The sequence below is a fragment of the Zeugodacus cucurbitae genome, chromosome 3 (genome assembly GCF_028554725.1).
Source record: "Zeugodacus cucurbitae isolate PBARC_wt_2022May chromosome 3, idZeuCucr1.2, whole genome shotgun sequence".
In the NCBI taxonomy this organism is placed as follows: Eukaryota; Metazoa; Arthropoda; class Insecta; order Diptera; family Tephritidae; genus Zeugodacus; species Zeugodacus cucurbitae.
In genome coordinates this window covers 49570182-49591033 of record NC_071668.1, presented here as the reverse complement: position 1 = coordinate 49591033, position 20852 = coordinate 49570182, and the positions used below count along the sequence as shown (strand labels likewise).

Genomic DNA, 20852 nt, shown 5'->3' with positions numbered 1-20852 from the left:
GTCTGTACATGTATCTGCTGTTATTAGCGATCTATCTATATTTTTGACTACAGCAAAATCTATTAAGTCTGGTATTTTGTTTCTATCACTGGGCCAGTATGTCGGCTTACCAGGAGATATTATATCAAGGTTATTGTGCTTATTTATAATAGTGTAGTACAGCTGTCGTCCTTTCGGATTAATAAGACGTGAGCCCCAGTACATGTGTTTTGCATTATAATCACCACCTGCTAGAAATCTTAGACCTAGCGTTCCAAAAAAATCTTTAAATTCGCAGTCTGTAATTTTAAAACGAGGTGGACAGTATATAGCCGTCAAATTGAGGTCAGAACCTCGATTTGTCAATGATATTGTTGTAGCTTGTAGCTGCGCTGTAGCATGTGGTTCTAAAGTATGGTGGTTTAGCCGATTTCTAACCAATACTGCTGTTCCACCGTGCGCCTTTCCATCTGGATGATTTGTAACATGAAGTCTATATCCCGCTATAAAGAAATTATTTTTATTTGTTAAATGAGTTTCTGATATCAGCATAACATCTATGTTTTTTTCAGTCAGAAATCGTATTAACTCCAGTTTGTGTTGGTTTACACCGTTGGCATTCCATATACAAATATTTAGTATGCTCATTTTTTAGATAATAAGGTTTGTAACATTTGATTTTGAGATTTGATCAAATCTTGGATCATGTTTTGCATCGTAGACATGAATTGTGTCATACATTGAGTCAGATTTAGAATCATATTTTCGATGGATTTTGCGGTTGTTGCATTTGCACAGCGTTGTCTTTTACCACATTTGCATAGCTTCCCTGGACAAGGATACCCTTAGAATTACCAGGTTTCGAACTGTGGTCTGTAATTACTACATTTTCGTTACGAGGGATATTCAACATTTGGTTACGACGAGCTTGGATTCCCAGTGACTATTTTGATTTCAAGTATTTATATACAGGGCAGCCCCTGTAGTTAGCAGTATGATTTCCTCCACAGTTACTGCATTTTTTATTTGTATCCTCTTTTTTAAGAGTGCATTTTGATGTTGGGTGCAAATCACCACATACCACACAAACACTGCGTAGAGTGCAATATGATTTGGTATGCCCATACTCTTGGCAGTTAGTGCATTGTACCGGACCATTTCTTTTATGAGGTTCTTCAACGGTAATTCTACGATGGAGTAAATATTTTAAATTGTATATTGGGTGTGTTTCATTCTTTTTTATTGGATTAGAGTTTGGCAACAATTCAATTTTAAACATTGGTTGTGGTACTTTATTTCTATTGAAGATATTTACCACATTTTTAATTCCAAAGCCGCATTCTTCAAGGGCTTCTTTGATATAATTAGATTCTACCGAAGACTCAATGCCTTTTACAACAACAACTAGGCCTTTAGAGCTCTTCAGTTGATAAGAATAATAATTCTTGTTGTTATTTGACAAAAATTTCACTATATCCATAAAACTTTTCTCAGTGTAGGATTGTATTTTAGTTTCATCTATCTTGCCTTTTTTCAAAGGCACGATATGAAAATTGTTGGTACCTACAATTTCACTGAGTTTATCAACAAGTGCATTTGAGCTACGCTCACGTAAATATATTGGCGGCGGCTTGGCATTCGCGACTGTGGTGGCACCCTTCGCATCGTCGTCCAAACCATTGCTTAGTATGGCAAATCTGTTGCCATTTAAATTTCCAGGCTTATTTGTATTAAGCGTGGCGGGTTGAAACTTTTTGGCATTAACCGCTGTCTTGATAGGACTTGATTTCCTTTTTATGTTGACGTAGCGGTCAATGCCTGTCTGTACAGATTGTACTTTTCTCTTCGGTACATGCTCACCTTGCATTGTTTTTTCCATTGTTGTCCGCTCGTTTGCTGATACCTGATTGATTGATGTTGCCTGCTGATTTGTTGTTGCGCACTTGCTGTTTTTTTCAGTTTCTGCTGATCCCTTCTGCTGCTCGGCTGAGCGCTTCGATGACTCATCTTTCTCACCGTTTGATTGTTTATTTGAGAGAGCAGATTTTGTAGGCTCAACAAAGCCTTGCTGTTGAGACTGCGCAGCGCTAGCGCTCATGTTTGTTTTTTTTTTATTTGTTTGTTTTGTTCACTTTTATATGTTGTTTGTTATTTATTGTTATTTTAAACTAATTTGTTTTGTTTATGTTTTGTGTTTTGATTTCAAATTTCGAATACACAAGTTATTGGTTGTTTATTTTTTTGTTTTGCTTTTATTATTAATTTATTATGAAAGTTTTCACGGAGCGCATTAAACACGTCCGTACTCTTTGAAAGCTTACACTCTTCTCCTCCATTTGACATTAATGGCTTCAACCAAAAATCCCTTACTTTTAGCTTCTGGAATCAAGTTGTTGTACTGAGCTTGTACTTGTGTACGATTGACCCAATAGACGCTGTGTTTTTGTATTTTCTTTTTATAAAGGTGTAAGTTACGTACCCCTCTTGTCTTCTTTTTTGGAATGTTAATATCATCAGATGATTGGTTCTTTCTTCTTTTAAATAATCACAACAACGCGCACCACAAACGTTTGTATTCAAGGTCAAGTATACAAACGTTAAGTGAATAAAAATGTCAAATTAAAATGACCTTTAATTGTATGACAAAAGGTTGTTAGTTGGAAAAACGAAAGAAATCCATGATTTATTCCCTTCTTCCAACTTACATTTTTTTACCGCTAGTATTACAATGGCGTTTGACCTTTTTATACTCTCGCAACAAAGTTGCTAAAGAGAGTATTATAGTTTTGTTCACATAACGGTTGTTTGTAACACCCAAAACTAAACGAGTTAGATATAGGGTTATATATACCAAAGTGATCAGGGTGAAGAGTGGAGTTCAAATCCGAATGTCTGTCTGTCTGTCCGTCCGTACGTCTGTGCTAGCTGTAACTTGAGTAAAAATTAAGATAGCTTGATGAAACTTGGCACACTTATTTCTTGGCACCATAGGAAGGTTGCTTTCGAAATGAGCAAAATCGGACCACTGCCACGTCCACAAAATGGCGAAAACCGACAACACATAAAGTGCCAATAATAGGAAGTGGGCGTGGCGCCGCCCCCAAATAGGTTTTTTGTACATATCTCGCAAACCAATAGAGCTACATAAACCAAACTTTCTGCAGTCGTTTTCTTCAGCCACTTCTTAATACAGTCCAAAAATGAAAGAAATCGGATAATAACCACGCCCACCTCCCATACAAAGGTTAGGTTGAAAATTACTAAAAATTACCGCGTAAGCGGTGTCTACGCCAGTCAAGAAGAAGAAGTAAAAAGTAAAAAATTTGGCTGCGGAAAGTGAAACAGTGTATTTATTTTCTATGTGTAAACTGTTTCTTGACATACTGTATATAAACCAAACTTTCTGCAGTCGTTTTCTTCAGCCACTTCTTAATACAGTCCAAAAATGAAAGAAATCGGATAATAACCACGCCCACCTCCCATACAAAGGTTAGGTTGAAAATTACTAAAAGTGTGCTAACTCACTAACGAAAAGCGTCAGAAACACTAAATTTCACATAAGAAATGGCAAATGGAAGCTGCACTCAGATTTTTTTACAAAATGGAAAATGGGCGTGGCGTCGCCTACTTATGGGTCAAAAACCATAGCTCAGGAACTACTGGACCGATTTCAATGAAACTTGGTTTGTAATAGTTTCCTTGCATCCCAATGATATGCTGAGAAAATCGCTTCATAACCACGTCTACTTCCTATATACCAGAACTTTGAAGACGATCTGAGTCGTTTACTTTACAATATATAAAGTAAGCACTAGTGAAGATATCGATGCAGAACTTGACACAAATACTATGTTTATAGTGTGGCAGCCCCATTCTAAAAATCGCCGTAATCGGACCATAGGTTTTTAAGACCCCATATATCGAACTCGAGGACCTCGGTGCTTCTAACCTAATATTATGGTTTCCAACTTTCAATGGATTTTATACAATGTATATGACAAATATGTGGGTCAAATTGTGTATTATATAATATAAATAAAGTTAAATAAATAAATTGCGAGAGTATAAAATGTTCGGTTACACCCGAACTTAGCCCTTCCTTACTTGTCTTTTCAACCTGACGCGTAGTTTCACGATTGAAAAGAGCTAATATGAGTAAAAATCTATTTCGTCAAAAACGGTTTTTATTCCCTTCTTCCAATTGGTAGTTTAATTCTGAGTATGCAGTTATGTTTATTAATGCTTTATTTGTGTTTACGGCACAAAAAATCTACGACACTTTGTTTATAGTACCGTTAGTATAAGTCCACTATGCAAATGTTTTTGGCTGTTGCGGTGTCAACATTTCGACTATTGGAATTATAAAAACAACTAATGAGATGTAAGCAATAATTGAAAAATAATTACATGTACATATATAAAAACAGCAACTAACTTTCATTTGAGCTAAAAATGGCACTTGGAACCTAATTTCGTCTGAGGAACAGATCAAGGTTGAGATTATGAACAAATATGGTTTAAAATTTTTGTAAATACTGCTGAAGTAATGTGGCATCGAAAAACCATACGAAACTTTTTAGAAACCCCGAGGAGTACAAAAAACATAAACGTACTGAACTAACATCTTCGATAAATGAACGTACCAAACCATATCCGCAAGTTAGCAACTCAGGACATGATGATTTGCTCCAAATTAAATCGGAATTTGGTTTATAAGTGCCAAGAGAACGTCTACAACAAATTTTGAAAGGCGACTTAAACCTTAAATATGAATTCAAAGTGTCAAAATCGCGCTTATAAGTCCGCCATAAAAACGCAGGCATCCTCAAAAAATACAAATTCTAAGAAGTAGAGTTTGAAAATTTGATATTTTTGATGAGAAAACTTTAAATTTATATGGATCATAAGTATTAGGGGGATCTACGGCACCCTTGCCATACTTACTATAAGCTCAAACATAACGGTGAATCTCTAATGATGTGGGCTAGCGCCAAAGAGAAGTCTCCCATTTACCTTGTCCCGAGTCGTGTGAAAGCAAAATATATATGGAATTGCTAGACAGTGAACTTATCATGTTTGCTAACGCATATCATAGCGACAACTGGGTGTTTCAGCAGATTAACGCGCTTATCCACGTCGCAGGGTATACTAAAGCCTTTTTTGAGTCGCGTAATATTCCCTAACTTTAGTGTCCGTCATTAAGTCTAGATCTGAATTCAATAGAGAATTAATTGGGCATACTTTCCGCAACATTTTTCAGATGAACAAAGCAGTATGACAGCTAAAACAAGCCATTGAGGAGGAAAGGGCGCAGATAAACGTTTCAGTACTGTAACTTTTGAAAAAAACAAGAACGGTTCATATTAATAAATCGAAAACATTTCATTCAAATTGTTTACCTATTTTAAAGTTAATACCTTATTAAAAATATTAATTTTGCACAAATAGCAATTTTCTATGGTACAAAATGAAGTTATATTAATTTGGTTACTTTTTCTTTTAGCATGGTATACGTTTTTATTTCTTTAAATACTACTTACTAACATCTAACAAAAAAAATCAAACATGAATAAAATATGCAAAGGTTGAATAAAAATTGAGAAAATAACAGTGCACAAATATCAATTTTCCTGAGGTACATATATGCTCACACACACTCCTGTAGGACCCCCAGAGGTGATCTAGTTGTTGATGACCAGAGTATACTGTGTTTGTGGAGGGAACACTTCTCCAGCCTGCTGAATAGCAGTGAAAGTACAACACCAGGAGATGGCGAACCCGATTCCCCAATCGACGACGATGGATCAGATGTTCCATTGTCCGACCGTGAAGAAATTAGAATAGCAATTACCCGCTTGAAGAACAACAAGGCGGCGGGGGCCGATGGTTTGCCGGCCGTGCTATTCAAATATGGCGGCGAGGAGCTGATAAGGTGCACGCATCAGCTTCTTTGCGGAATATGGTCGGAAGAAAGCATGCCCGACGATTGGAATCTCAGTGTACTCGCCCAATCCACAAAAAGGGAGACCCCACAATCTGCGCCAACTACCGTGGGATAAGCCTCCTTAACATCGCTTATAAGGTTCTGTCGAGCGTACTGTGTGAAGGACTAAAGCCCACCGTCATCAAACTGATTGCAGCTTATCAGTGTGGCTTTAGACCTGGAAACTCAACAACTGACCAGATATTCACCATGCGTCAAATCTTGGAGAAGACCCATGAAAAGAGGATCGACACACAACGACGCTATGTAAGTTGACGTTGAGCAACACCAAAAGCTCCGTCATGATTGGGAAGGACCTCTCCGAGCCGTTCGATATCAAACGAGTCTGACACAAGGTGACTCACTATCGTGCGACTTCTTTAACCTGATGCTGGAAAAAATAGTTCGAGCCGCAGAGCTAAACAGAGAAGGTACAATTTTTAAGCGAAGCGAATGGGTCTGGTGGTGAACGAGGACAAGACGAAATATCTCCTGTTATCAAACAAACAGTCAGCGCATTCGCGTCTTGGCTCCCACGTCACTGTTGACAGTCATAACTTTGAAGTTGTAGATAATTTCATATACCTAAGCACCAGCATCAACACCGATAATAATGTCAGCCTTGAAATCCAACGCAGAATCACTCTTGCCAACAGGTGCTACTATGGACTAAATAGGCAATTGAAAAGTAAAGTCCTCTCTCAACGAACAAAAACCAAACTCAAAAAGTCTCTCATCATTCCGGTTCTACTTTACGGTGCAGAAGCGTGGACGATTTCAAAATCCGATGAGACGGCATTAGGAGTTTTCGAGAGAAAGGTTTTGCGGAAGATTTATGGTCCCTTAAACATTGGCAAGGGCGAATACCGCAGACGATGGAATGATGAGCTATATGTGTTATTCGACGACATAGACATAGTCCAGCGAATATAAAAACAGCGGCTACGCTGGCTAGGTCATGTTGTTCGAATGGGCGAAAGTGCCCCAGCTCTGAACGTTTTCGATGCAGTACCCGCTGGTGGAAGCCGAGGAAGAGGGAGACCTCCACTCCGATGGAAGGACCAGGTGGAGAGGGACCTGGCTTCGCTTGGTACAACCAATTGGCGCCAAACTGCCAAAAGGAAAGATGCGTGGCGCGCTGTTGACTCGGCTATAACCTCGTAAGCGGTGTCTACGCCAATCAAGAAGAAGAAGTTATGCTCTAGTGCAGTTCAAGTCACTTTTGATAGTTCTCCCAACAAAGCAAGTAAGGACACCTTATATTAGGCCAGGGCTTTAAAAGCGTGTCTAGCTAGTTGCTGCTGGAATTTCTACTAGTTTTCCGTCTATTTACTTTCGAGAGTAAATTGTTAATTTTCGCACTCTTACATACAAATGTAGCTGCTAAGAAACAACGACCAGCTCGCGCTCTCTTCTGCTAATTTTTTGGTTTAAGAACCTCAACGCGCCTGCCACCGTCAGACCAGTGCGACTCTGGCGCTCTTGTAGGCTCTCTCTGTCTGCTCTGACGATGGCCTTGGTAGGTTACTGATCAAAAACTGAACCGAACAGCCTTGGGAAATACCACTTACCACTTCAAGAAACTGTGGCATGGCGGACTCTATTTTCCACACAGAACTTATTGACCAAGACACTCAACTCCTGAGCCAAATGCACAACATGACAGTATTCCTTTCCAGAAGTGCAGTCGGCCCTTGGAGCTCATCAAAGCATAAATTGGCATTAACACCTCAGTTTGGCGAACCTTAATAGGCAATATCATTGCAGGTAAAGTTTCGCCTTAACGACAGAAATTTACAGTTACCATTTTTGTGTTGCCGTTTCCGCAAGTGCTGTGTTCTCACACAATTGAGAAACGCGCGTGCAAAACAATCATGCAAATCAAATGAGTGGAAATAAAAAATTCTTTTGACAAATTTTTGAGATGAAATGTGTAGGTTCAGGATGTTATAATTATTGTACAAAAAATTTTTAATTTGTTTGCATTTTCTGAAAGTAATTTGAATTTTTATACAAATTTGACAGTTTTTCATGTTGCCTATTCTCAGTGTAAAGTGCTGAACACATAGACGACGACAAGCGACGAAGCAGTTTTAAACAAACGTTTCAAAAGTTATAAGTTTTTACACACTTACACACTCTCCCATATTGTATATATATATATATGTACTTTCCCGTTTCTTGCGTGGGTTCATATAAAGAGGAAAATTCATGAAATTATATTTTATTTGTAATGAGCTAAAACTTATTACGTCTTTGATGTAGGGATGGCAACGATTAATCATTTGATTAAATTAATCGATTATTTTCATTCAATATACGATTTAATTGCATCGAAACACCTTTTCTAATTACTCGACTATTACTCGAGTAATTGCAAAATAATCGCAAAAAGCATTTTGAAATTTAATACATTTTATGTTCATCTAAGTTAGCTACAAGGGTCGAAATTGCAAACGGTGTAAACATAGTTAAATTCTAATATGTCAACGTAGTTTAATATCAACAAATGAATGTCTGGTAACACTGCATTTACAGTTAAGTCAAACGCATTTTATGTTCAGTTGTTTGAAGAGCAATGGCGCCAGTTAAAAGCAAAGTGTGGACATTTTTTTAATAAAATAAGCAATAACTACGTTAAATGTCAACTTTGCTGCAAAAATTTAAGATTTTCTAATAACACTTCAAATATGTTGCAGCATTTAAAATTAAAGCATGCAACTGTGGCCTGCAAATTGGTGGTAAGTCGGAGCAATCGGTATTACATTTTAAATTTCTTCTAGTTATATATAAATATATGTGTACAAATTAGACTCTGCAATCTAGGAGTACAGACAATGTTTCCCTAAGTGTATTCAATGAATATATTTTCCTTTATGCTAAGACAAATGAATTTTTAATACGATATTTTAATTTTATTTCCGTTTTAGTTTTTGTGTATATACGAACACAATTTGAATGTCTGAAATAAGTATATAGTCTCCTATATTTTATTGGTTTTATTTTTACGCAAAGTTGCAAACATTGGAATTAATCGATTAATCGATTTTTTACATTAATTGCAATTATTTTTTTATATCTTGCAATTAATCATTTGATTATTTAATCGATTAAAAAAAAAATTTTGCCATCCCTACTTTGATGTCTTTCTCTCTGATTATGAATGCGATGGAAACGGAGTTCAGAGTTCGACTCACTAGTGCGAGCTCGCATATTTCTAGCCGCTGCACACGCTCCATACTCGACCTTCAATCGCGTACTTGGGAGGTTTTGAAACAGTGTTTAAATTGCTGCAGTCGAAGTAGCAAAAGTCGTAGAATTTTTGCTTTTTACTGATTCGACTTCTTTTAACTGTTTCAAATTTGCTTTTGCTTTTACTTATGCTTTAGAAAAAGCAGCAGTCGCAAGCAAAGCAAAAGCAGAAAACAATTATTAGAAAAATGCGCAGTCCTTTTGGCAGTCATTGGTTTTCAGTTTTTCACATTGCTTTGCTTGTGTTTGATCAGTTGCAAAACCAAAGCAAAAGCGTTATATTTGCTTCGCAAGTCGTCAGCAGTCGCAGTCGCGAAACAGTTTTTTCGATCATTTTAAAACTGTTAAGCACTTCGACAGTTTTTAGTTTGCTGAGGCCAAAACTAGATATATGTCCGTATTTTCCAGATATATAAAATGTGCTGTATAATTCGGTTGAGAAGTGTTCGGGTAGAAGGGCACGAGCAAAACCGACCACTGACCGACAACCGGTTCTTAACAGAAAACCGACTACCCACTCGTCGAAGTTTTGCCCCAAAACGCCCCAAAGCCCCACCCACCGACCGCCCACACTGCCACAAGTGTGTCCCAAAAAAACCGGTTCCAAAAAGTAACCGGTTACTGCAGTACTAGGCATATTATTAATTATTATTAACCCAAACGATTACCCTCCTCCCGCCCAACCGACGCGTGGGGCGCAGTCCGCATACGAGCGGAATTTGCCGAGTCTAGAAAGGCAAGAGATTTTTAAGCGTCCGGTTCTCAAACTGCTCAGCTACAGAAAGAAACATTTCAACAGCTGAGATTTAAAAATATATAAAAACAAAAAGTTAAAAATTTATGAATATTATTTATTAAGAGAAGACAAAATAGTTTTTTTGATGCTAAATATTGAGTCAGATGGATCAAATGTGCTGGAATGCGAATTAAAATCATGACATATTCGGCAGAATGGTTCATTTAACTCAAAATTTGTTCTAGAAGATTTTAGAAATAATGGTCTAAACTGCCTGGATGAACGCAATGGGACATTAAACTTAATATCAGACAAAAGGAATGAACTACAAACTAAACCATTCAGAAGTTTTACTAGAAAAATTATCACCTTATTATATGCCGCAAAAAACCGAAAAAATTCGGCAGCAAGTGGGTAGGGGTATAGAATAGCGAACTCAAGAAACATACCACGCAGTGTTGTACAAGTCATATTTTAATTTTGCATGTGAAACAACAACACATCACTTATAGCTGCCAAAAAAGTACGCGAAACTAAAAACTGTCGAAGTGCTTAACAGTTTTAAAATGATCGAAAAAACTGTTTCGCGACTGCGACTGCTGACGACTTGCGAAGCAAATATAATGCTTTTGCTTTGGTTTGTGCAACTGATCAAACACAAGCAAAGCAATGTGAAAAACTGCAAACCAATGACTGCCAAAAGGGCTGCGCATTTTTCTAATAATTGTTTTCTGCTTTTGCTTTGCTTGCGACTGCGGCTTTTTCTAAAGCATAAGCGAAAGCAAAAGCGAAAAAATAAAACTTATCGTAGTTTTTTAAACACTGTTTTGAAATTTTGTTCAGCAAGCAACTGCGACCGCTCATTACTCCACTCTCTGGCACGCGATTGCGATGCGAAGAGAATGACTTGCAAGACTATTTTCAGTTTCAGATTAAGATTCTCCATCACGGAGTCTTTTTGATACCCTCACCTAAGAACTATTTCCATAAAGTTGAGATTCTAGCAATAAATATAGCCTATGTTACTCGGGGTGAATGTAGCTTTCCAATGGTGAAATTTTTGAAATCGGCACAATAGTTTTTGAGTTTATTCAATACAACATACGTACAAATATTTCCTCTTTATAGTAGTAAGTATAGATACATATATGTATTTGCTTATTACACACAAAAATTAATAATTCAGAATATATTGCAAATACAGCGACCTGTTACGAACAAGAACACAAAGCGTGACGCCGAACATTGAAGACTCGTTACAACACAGGTCGACCCTATCCTTAGAAACCAGAAGTTCCCGAGACAAAAGTATTCTCGTTTGAACGCGGTCTAAAAAATTTTTTCGTGAGTTATTCTCGGTGGTAAATAGAGGCCATCTTATTTTAAATGGTTACAACACAGTGCTATATCCAATGATTACATTAATTTTGTAAAACTATATTCACAAAATAGTAAAAACTGTAACTTAAATATAAAAACTTAAATTATAAAACGTTAAATTATTTATGTATGTTATTTTCCCTTACACAGTTTTTTCAGCGCCCACAGTTGAAGCTATATAAAGGAGATAGAATTACTCATAAGAACATGAACACAAAGAGCGTTGCCTGAATACCGACAACTATTCGCGTTTCCCCTTCCCTTCTCCTTCAAACTTCGAGTTGCCGCAACGAAAATTTCCTCACCAGAACAGGCTTCTACTTCGAAAGTTCGTTATCGAGGATTTTTGGTGGTAAACTTCAAGTAAATTACTCTATTTAGAGGAACTAACGTCCACTAAAAGACATCAGTGGTACTCATTTAACTTCGTAAACGTATGGCAACACCGCAAAATTGAAATATCGTAAAACAGCTGTTACCCTGCAAGACAGGTATCGGCGAATTCTCCGGTGAAATGCCAGGGAGCGGTACCCGCAGTTTCAATGAAAGTTTCTATGCCATTCTTAAGGGCGAATTGACAAAAGTATCCGAAACTATTGTGTACGTGTGATCGTTCATCCCTTTCTTGCACATTACATTCATCATTTAGCAATTTATATATACCTCTTGCACAATTCTGTAAATGATCTTGGTACAATCACGGATGAAAGACCCAATACTGCGAACGAAAACTCCACGTGCACTTTCAGTACTGCGACCCACAAAAGGCCAGAAACTATACCCTCTGTTTTCGGTTAGTTCTACCAAAATCCCAAATGAGAATTTAATAACACAATCATTAATTATATTACATATTTATTTAAAATATCATGTCATTTAGTTGTTTATTATTATATTTACTTTATACATATATTATCGTACTACACTATATACATATGTATAAAGTAGGTGAAAATGAATATTTGAACAATTTTTGCTATCCGACAAAGGCTGGAGGAAGAGTGAAAAATGTCAAATACCCCGTGCGGTCTGGAAGTGTAAGCTGCGCACATTATGTGAGGACTCTTTTGGTTTCTTTCGGAGTTTTTATAAGATCTGTTCTTTCATTAATTTCACTAGTACTAGATTCATCTGGGAGGAGGGTTTCTATAAAATATAAAGTATTAGAATTTTTATAAAGTTGGTAATAATTACCTTATGTTTCAGGAATTCTAAATCTAACACGGCACCGTTCAAGTCTTAACACCATGCTCTTGCTGTAGTATTTCCATTGAACTAATTTCGGTGAATTTATGTCCTTGTAAAGCGATACAACAACGTTATGGTTCCTCAATACAAGATGAAAATGAATCAAAAAAGTCCTCCTAATTAAACATACAAAAAGTTTTTAAATTTCTATGAGCACAAACATTCACTTAAATTTACCCTTTAATTTCTGTGTTTTAGCTGCTAATGGCACGGCCAAGTGCCGGTAAGCTTAAAGATACTGAAACTGCTTTGCCCTCTAGCTCATTGGCAAAACCCAGTTGACACACGCCATGTCGTTCCAATTCTCGTGCTTGTGTTGACCAAAACGTTTAATTGCACGCAAAAAAGTGACATTAAACGTAATATCTGGTGTGTGAATGATTTGTGTTCCATGTAGCAGCGTTTGCGTCCATAGTTTTGGATTTGCTTGCAGCACATATTCCATCGCTTCGAAAGTTCTACGCTGCTACAATAAGTGACACCAATAAGTTTGCGTACCTTTAACGCGCCATATGAGGTTTGACATATCTGTGTGGAAAATTAATTAGAATTTAAGGCAAGATAATATTATTATATTCAACAATTATTTACGTATTAAATGGTTTCGCCATTGATGTTGACCATTGTTGGCGTAGCTTCTATTGCGTGCTTCGAATTGACAGTGCAATGAAGTATTTCTGTATCACCCTCTTCAATTCCATATTTTGGCTTTAGAAAACTTTTATTTTACGTTTTACTTATTTAAAAATGCGTGCTCCAAAAATTTAAACTTTAATTAGGCTGCAGATCACTGAATTAAATAAAACACGCAAAATAATACTTCACAAGCAGCCATGATATAGCTCAAAACAAAACTTGTTCAAACACGAGAACTTTGGTTGTTTCTTTCTATCATTCAGGGTGCTGTATGAGAGAAGAGTTGAGTTAAATGTTTATGCACATTTTACCCTTTGTTGTGTATGTGTATATGTAGTGGTGTTATTAAAATTTCTTTGAATGTGTTAGAGTTTCAGTACCCATGACTTGCTGGGCACTATCATAAACTTTACAACTAAAATTTATTCGACGTTTATGAGTAAACAAATACAGCTGGCAATATCGCAAAAATAAATTAACCCCGCCGTCAAATACAAATATTGCGGCTATACATTTTGTTGAAGAGTAAACAAATCCAGCTGATCTGGAAATTGTTTAGATTTCTTGGTAACTAGCAGCTACTATCCGTTAATAAAAGATATTAAAAAATTTTCACAGTAATTTCTATTAGGGAAAACATGTCCCTAGGCTATTCATTTTTAGGTTGTCCCTTATTGGTAAACATCGACAACAAGGAAATACTTTATGAAGTGAGAACATAATACATACGTCAGAAATTAATTTACTAATCAGTATCATTTCTCACAGATTCTAAATTACTCAGTGGATGTGCTGCTCGGAAATAGCGATGAACACCAAATGGAAAAACACTGTCATAAATATGGATTCCAGAATGTTTACGATTTTATGTTGATGACACGAAAAATTGCACGCGCTTACAAATCTCATTATGAAAATGAAAATTCGACCGAAGCAGAATTACTTTATGAATTTAGCAATTTAAGTCCGGAATTTCAACGATTAGTTCCAACCGTGTATGAAGCGCGTAAATCGGAAATTGAAAAGTTTATGCTGCAGCTACATAATGCTCGGGAAAATCCTTTAGTGCTTTCGTTCGATTACGATGCTCGTGTCGTGCTTGGCGATAGTAGCTTCGCACAAAACTTTCGAGAGATACTTAGATTATACTTTAATTGTTGCGATGAAAATGGAAAACAAAGTAATCTACATTTCGAAATGGATTTAAATAAATTGAATGAATTTATTGCTGCTTTAGAAGCAGCATTAGATATAGGAGACAAAAAGGATTTTCTCGAAAATGTCTGAAACCAAACATTGTTTTTATTAAATTCGTACCAATCAATTTATTGAAATATATAATGTGCAAAATATTATAATTAACCTATAAATAGTTTAGGAAATATAGAATAGAAATAGTTTTAAAATCTATAACCACGTTTAAAACAAATTGTTTTTCCCCCACAAATATACAATTTTAAAAAGTTTTTTGTTTTTCGTATCTAACATATAGTACCTTCAGTTTATTTTACTCACTTTGAACAGTGTGAACATCGATTAAAATGTACATTGCAATATATTTTTGTAATATAATTGTGAATTAATACGAGTATCTCTAGTTATTTTATTAATAATTTATAAGCCATTCCAGGACAACAAATTTTATTCATAACAATATTCTTATCAACATACATAAATTAGCTACAGTAAAACAAAAAAATCATCCTTAAAACCAACTAAGAAGCATCAATGAAAAACTTATAGTAATGTAGTGAACATAACTTTAACCTCGTTTACGAATGGTTATAACTTTAATAATATTATTTTTTAATACACATGTATTTATCAAAATGAAAAGCCGATCATCCAATTCCAAAGTGGTGTTGTAGCATGCCGCAGCGCATGTTTTTGGCTAGGCTGCAGGTATATACTTACTCAACTGACCCCAGCAGAGAGATACTGATTTTTATAGTAATACGCACAAATGCCAACCAGAATGGAGAAAGCTGTTGTCACTATCATTGATTTTGGTGTGAGTATTTGTGGAAGCCATCGCACCAAGTTGTTGTTGCCAGCCCGGGCGTTACGAGCAAGCTGTTTCCTTCGCTCTAGAATTCGCTTCTCTTCCAATTGTCTTTGAAGTTTTCTGTAAAACATATTTCATTAATATTAATATTTTGATATAGAGATATACCATTTTTTGCAAAAACCTACTCTTTTCGCACTAATTCTTCGACACGTTTTTCAATTACAGTCAGCGAGTATTTGTCATATAATAAACTCGCAGTATTTAAAAGCTCCTCAAATGGCAGATCATCGGGTAGCTAAAAAAAGTAATAAATAATATAAATTTGTTTTTTTTTTTTTTCAATTATACTATTAATGTACCCTAGATAAAAGGCAGTGCACCGAGGCCATGTCACAGTCCACCTTTAATATGTCTTCAGCTCGATGTAATATAATAGCAGCTGTCACAAATATTGGCATATAAATTGGCGATGCCAAAAAATAGTCATATAAGCGCACTACATCTTTGTATGAATTTAAACTGTGTCCAAACCATGTTAGATACCAAGGCAACGCAAAAAGTGTCCCAACTGCAGATTGTTGCAGAAATTGAAACAAATGCGAATTTTCTAAATCTACCAGCGGCCATATAAACATCAGTCGTTTTTGTGTGGCGTCCATTGTTTCTTGCATACATTCTGAGAAATGGTTTGTTGATAATTCCTCCATAACCGCAAATGCCACCTCCTCACCGACAACTAACAAAAATGTAACAGCCACATCGTGATATCCTTGATAATAGCGTAAATTCGGGTATTTTTTTATCACACGCAATATTAAAACAGTCAATTGGTCTTGTAATGCAATACGTTGTTCATATGGAATGCCAGGAGGAAAACGCTTAAGCGATCTATTAACATCAAGTACCACTTGTTGGTATTCTGGATGTGTTTGTAAATCTTGAAGACTGGGAGCAGGTTCTAAACGTGTTGTATCAACGCCAGCCAATTGCGGCCACAGCAAACGCCGTAATTCATCATTTACTAATCCATGGTCTGATCGTGCAATCTCCTGTAGCTTTTGTGGTGGAATACAGCCATTGTACTCCTTCAATAAACGTTCGATCTCTAAACGCTTTTGTTTCTCCTCACTACTTTCAGGGCCTAAATAAATTTAATATGTAACAAAATCATACATATCTAAACAAATTGCATCGATATAACTTACATTTCTCAAAACACAACTCCTGCGGTTGATCGATTTTTATTTCATTGTTCTGATGGTTCGCCCCATTTATTTGGCTCGTCATACTGCCAATTTGTGTTTTTTTAAATGTGTAAGGCGGGTAGTGAAACTTTAAAATCCTTTGTTGTCGTACATATGCAATAATAATTATTATTAATGAAACGCAAACATGACAAATACTAAATATATTTTTATTTGCAAAATAAGCGAAGAAGGTGCACCTGTGTGCTGTCAACTTGTATTAGTGTTGCCACTCTAAATGCAGAGTTTACTTTTCGTGACGTGTTCAGTGCTAACATAATGTTCACACAACAGATTATAAAACAAAAATTATGGAACATATTGTAACGGATTTCCCAAAATCTGTCGTTTACTCTAAAACTCTACCCTGAGTTCGATCACTGGATTGTCAAATAAAAGTCACACTTTAATGGCTATACACTAATCTTTATTTCTAATTCCTTATAACTTAACACTTTAGTACTCGATACTCTACTTTACGACTCTAACTTATAACTTATTTACACTTTGCTCGACAACTCTCTCCTTAGAATTGTCCTCACTCGACAACTCTCTTATCAGAACTGTGTCTTGCTGCCAGCCCGGCAGCCCTTATATAGTCGATTGTTAGCACGTCACTCGAACATTCTGACTACTACGAATATCGATGTCTAGATAGATTTGGCAAGTTATCGATTTCGATTGTCAATTCTAGTTTGTTCTGGTGCCATTTTCGTTACAATATATAAAATCTAAATTTTTGAAATAAATTAATATTAATTTTTTTAAATTATCGTGACAACTTCATTTACTACAATATGTAACTAATGGAAAATGGACTTATGGACATAAACACACAAATTTCAATTATTATATGCATCATATAATTAATAATTATAATTACTCCTACAAGGAGTAAGGAGCGCTACATATATAATTAACATATTCTGTAAAATATATATTAACAGAGTAGCACCATTTTGGAACGTTTAATCTGTTGCGTCGCCATATGGTTTACGTACGTGTAGCAATGCGTAACCTTGAGTATATGTTGATTTTAACGCCTTAATGTTAAATACTATTAAAACAATTTGAAGTTGGTTATGTTTACACACTACAACCCATGAGTGTAGAACTAATTCAATTTTATAAGTAATCTAATCCAAATTCGATTAGAGGATGGGATGATATGTAGATGTTAACACAAGTGAGAAAAGTTTTAATTACCATTCGCTTGGGGGTGGCCAGGAAAGATTATTTTCTATATGGTTCAAGCAGCTCACGACTTCCGATTTTAGACTGTTATTCTCTTTTTAGCCAACAAACATCCGTTTGTACGCGAGCAAAAGCGCGAATACTACCTATGGTTATGCATAGGATTTGGGACATACCACATAAAAATACCTGCCCCAATGAAATACCAAAAAGAGTCTCGGATGAGAAATCCCCCTTTTAATGACGATTCCTGCAAACGGTTTAATGATCATGATTTGAGGGCATGCACCTGGATTGGCAAAGTGTCCTTGCCCTGTGGGTAAAGAAGGTGTTTTCGACACAACAGTCGGAAAATTCATCCTCCATAGTGAAACATTGTCATACAGCCTGAGGCTGATCGACATCCCTGGGCCCGAAATATGGTTGTCGACGTGTGGGGTGGGATAAGTACAGAAAGCTGAAGTGGGAAGCGAGATGCATCCGCAGACATAAAAAAGAAATCGAAATGTGAAATGTGATAAAGACCTTGAGAAACTAGACATGGGTAAAGCTCGAAAATTAGACGGCTTACACAAGGTTTTAAGACCTGAGCATTCACATGTAGTGAGTGAGAAAGACTAAAGCCAACAGAACGCCCAAGTCTACAAACGAATTGCAACTTTAGATCTGGAAAATCGCCCATGGGCCAGATATTCACCAGGTATCCCTGCATAACTAATACGGATTATATATATATGTATAAAAATTATAAATTTTGGTTTAGGAATTACAGACCAATTCCTACCTTGGTGATTATTAATCTATTCAGTTGATATGCAGTATATATAAAGGCATTTCTTCTTCTTCTTAATTTTCGTCTTTGGTCTTTCCAACGGAGTGGATGTCTTCCTCTTCTTCGACTGGTGGACTCTGCATCGAACACTTTTAACACTATATTTACGGACACAAAAAGTTTGCAAAGTAAATTTAGTGTTAAAGCTGGAGTGTTTTCGTCCAGAGCGTCATAGCCAGCGCAGCCGCATTCTTTTTATTCACTGAACTATGTCAATGTCGTCGTATAGCTCATACTGCTCATTGTTCCATCGTCTGCGGTATTCGTCGTTGGCAATGTGTATGGGATCATAAATCTTCCGCTAAACCTTTCTCTCGAAAACTCCTAGTGCCGTCTCATCGGATATTGACATCGTCCACGTTTCTTCATCATAAAGCAGGACGGGAATGATGAGGGACTTGTAGAGTTTGGCTTTTGTTCGTTGAGAGAGGACTTTACTTTTCAATTGCGACATTTAGTCCACATAAATAAAGTTTCAATTTTCATTATGCATATAGCTTTATTAAAAAAAAGTTTTTTTCACATGATTTCAAAGTGGGTAAATATTTTTTTTTTTTGCTTAATTATATTAAATTAAATTTCGAAGTAAGTTTAGGTAATATTTAAATTTCGCAGCAATTATTTCGCACATTCAGTGTTAAATATATTTTCGATTTGTATATAAATATCTTAGGAGTATAGAAGATAACTATTTTTTACATTTAAACTTATTTTACGCACACGTTGACGTTCTATAAATAGTATTTTTTTAAGTTAAGAAATTATATCTATAAATATCTATAAACTTGCATACCAACTGGCATATGGCGTAAAAGTGCGACATTATTGTTTATTTTTATTTAGCATATTTGAGAAACTGTTATACTTGTATATGTATGTATGCATTTAACATACGCTTACATTTGTTATAGTTGAATAATTCTTTTACGGGTGTTTGCTTTCTGTTAGGGGCTATAAGGATATACGTACATATATGAAAATAGTTATAAAAAGATCTTATTAAAATATACTAACATTGGTTATTTCACGAGCTATCGCCATAATACAATTTAAATATTTTACTTATTACTTTAAGGCTTAATGTTAAATGAAAAGGCTATTTTAATTTTTAGTTAAATATTAAATTATTTTTTATACAATGTGAAATTTATTTTGATTGTTTTATTTTCTAGTACTGTTATTTCCAATAAGTTTTCATCCTTTTAAAAAGTAAAGCATTTTGTTATCGAAAATATAAATATCAGTCATTACAGCTGATGATATCTTAAGGGATGTGCATTGACAAATTCAGAAATGTTTATAAGTAATAAATACTTGAGTAAAACAACGTAAGAAACTATAGTGACAGATATCAAATTTGTGCAGACAGTCTGTTTTTAGTGCGCTATTAAACTTAGTTCATTTAAACTAAAATTAGTTAATTTTACATTACCCAAGATAAGAGCGACAGTTATTTGCATTCATTTAATACGTTTAAATTTCGAAAACAGCATATTTATACATATTTCATTAGATTCAAATTTCTAAGGAAAATTATGAGAGCATAGGATATGGGCAGTGTTTTCCATTTCGATTTGTGGTTAAGTGCTTTTAAGGGTAACTCAATTTTGCAATAACTCCTAATTTTAAATTAGAAAAAAAACAGATAATTGTTAATAAGAACAGCATTAGGTAACGACAAGTAAAATGTGGAAAAGCGCAACTGTATAAATTGAAAATAATTATTTCAGAACCCTTTATAAAAAACAAATAAAAATTGTTAACTTTTAAAGTATATATATACTATAAATGATGTATATACATAAAATTACAACTTATTATGCTTAAGAAATACAAAATTAATTAATTAAAACTATCTTATAGTATTCAAAATAACATATTTATACATGTCGCTCATAATGTTCTTGTATAATGAAATTCATCATGACTTTTGTTGCTAAAGCACTAAGGCTGTTGATGATAAATAATGCGAAAATTATTTATAGATCTAGTTGGTAAATATATATACATTTTTCAGTATTAAGTAGAGCGTTATAAAATATATACAAATATGTATGTATATAGCTAGTTTATGCGTTAGATATAGTTTAGTTATAGCTATATTGGGTTATATTTTAATTTTATACATATACATATATTTAGTATATACTTAAAAGTCTTTTCACATGAGTTTTGAATTGTGCAAATATTGTTTTTCACTGTTTTTTCTATTATTAGTAAATCGAACTGCCATTTTAATATAACATTTCCAGCTTTTAGCATTCTTATAATGCTACATATATTAACGGTGTTGGAAATGTTTACGATTCGAGTGATTACAATTAAGAGTTAATGATCTTTTATACATTTATATGTATGTG

General features: G+C 35.2%; 2 protein-coding genes and 1 long non-coding RNA gene across 5 annotated transcripts; 1 reads left to right on the top strand and 2 right to left on the bottom strand.

The window, feature by feature from the left end:
• Positions 1-12176: 12176 nt before the first annotated feature.
• Positions 12177-13498, bottom strand: LOC128920201 (uncharacterized). 2 transcript variants are annotated; one of them, XR_008470320.1, is made up of 4 exons: positions 13170-13498; positions 12756-13106; positions 12525-12694; positions 12177-12476 (listed from the first exon to the last, which is right to left on the bottom strand). It is a non-coding gene; the product is annotated as an uncharacterized LOC128920201 (long non-coding RNA). The 2 variants fall into 2 exon arrangements; XR_008470319.1 differs by having other exon boundaries at positions 12177-12694.
• Positions 13499-13641: 143 nt separating this feature from the next.
• On the top strand, positions 13642-14679 carry LOC105217396 (uncharacterized). Of its 2 annotated transcripts, none has more exons than XM_054226931.1 (3): positions 13642-13781; positions 13846-13924; positions 13983-14679. In XM_054226931.1, the coding sequence occupies exons 2-3, from the start codon at positions 13853-13855 to the stop codon at positions 14499-14501; spliced, it is 591 nt and encodes a 196-aa protein (XP_054082906.1). In that variant the 5' UTR covers positions 13642-13781; positions 13846-13852; the 3' UTR covers positions 14502-14679. The 2 variants fall into 2 exon arrangements, with proteins under 2 accessions (XP_054082906.1, XP_054082907.1); XM_054226932.1 differs by having other exon boundaries at positions 13652-13781; positions 13833-13924.
• A 159-nt stretch (positions 14680-14838) lies between these two features.
• Tbc1d20_1 (TBC1 domain family member 20) lies at positions 14839-16719 on the bottom strand. The gene is made up of 4 exons (XM_011192375.3): positions 16428-16719; positions 15582-16363; positions 15408-15517; positions 14839-15339 (listed from the first exon to the last, which is right to left on the bottom strand). Exons 1-4 carry the CDS (start codon positions 16507-16509, stop codon positions 15129-15131), a joined length of 1185 nt encoding a protein of 394 aa, XP_011190677.2. The 5' UTR covers positions 16510-16719; the 3' UTR covers positions 14839-15128.
• Between the last annotated feature and the right edge of the window lie 4133 nt (positions 16720-20852).

Bases quoted from the DNA above. Each gene is read 5' to 3' on its own strand.
- LOC105217396 (XM_054226931.1), top strand. From the start codon at position 13,853: ATGTCCCTAGGCTATTCATTTTTAGGTTGTCCCTTATTGGTAAACATC. The intron at 13,925-13,982 runs GTGAGAACATAA...CATTTCTCACAG, and splicing joins ACAAGGAAATACTTTATGAA to ATTCTAAATTACTCAGTGGA.
- Tbc1d20_1 (XM_011192375.3), bottom strand. From the start codon at position 16,509: ATGACGAGCCAAATAAATGGGGCGAACCATCAGAACAATGAAATAAAA. The intron at 16,364-16,427 runs GTAAGTTATATC...AAATTTATTTAG, and splicing joins GGAGTTGTGTTTTGAGAAAT to GCCCTGAAAGTAGTGAGGAG. The intron at 15,340-15,407 runs GTAGGTTTTTGC...TATGTTTTACAG, and splicing joins GAAGAATTAGTGCGAAAAGA to AAAACTTCAAAGACAATTGG.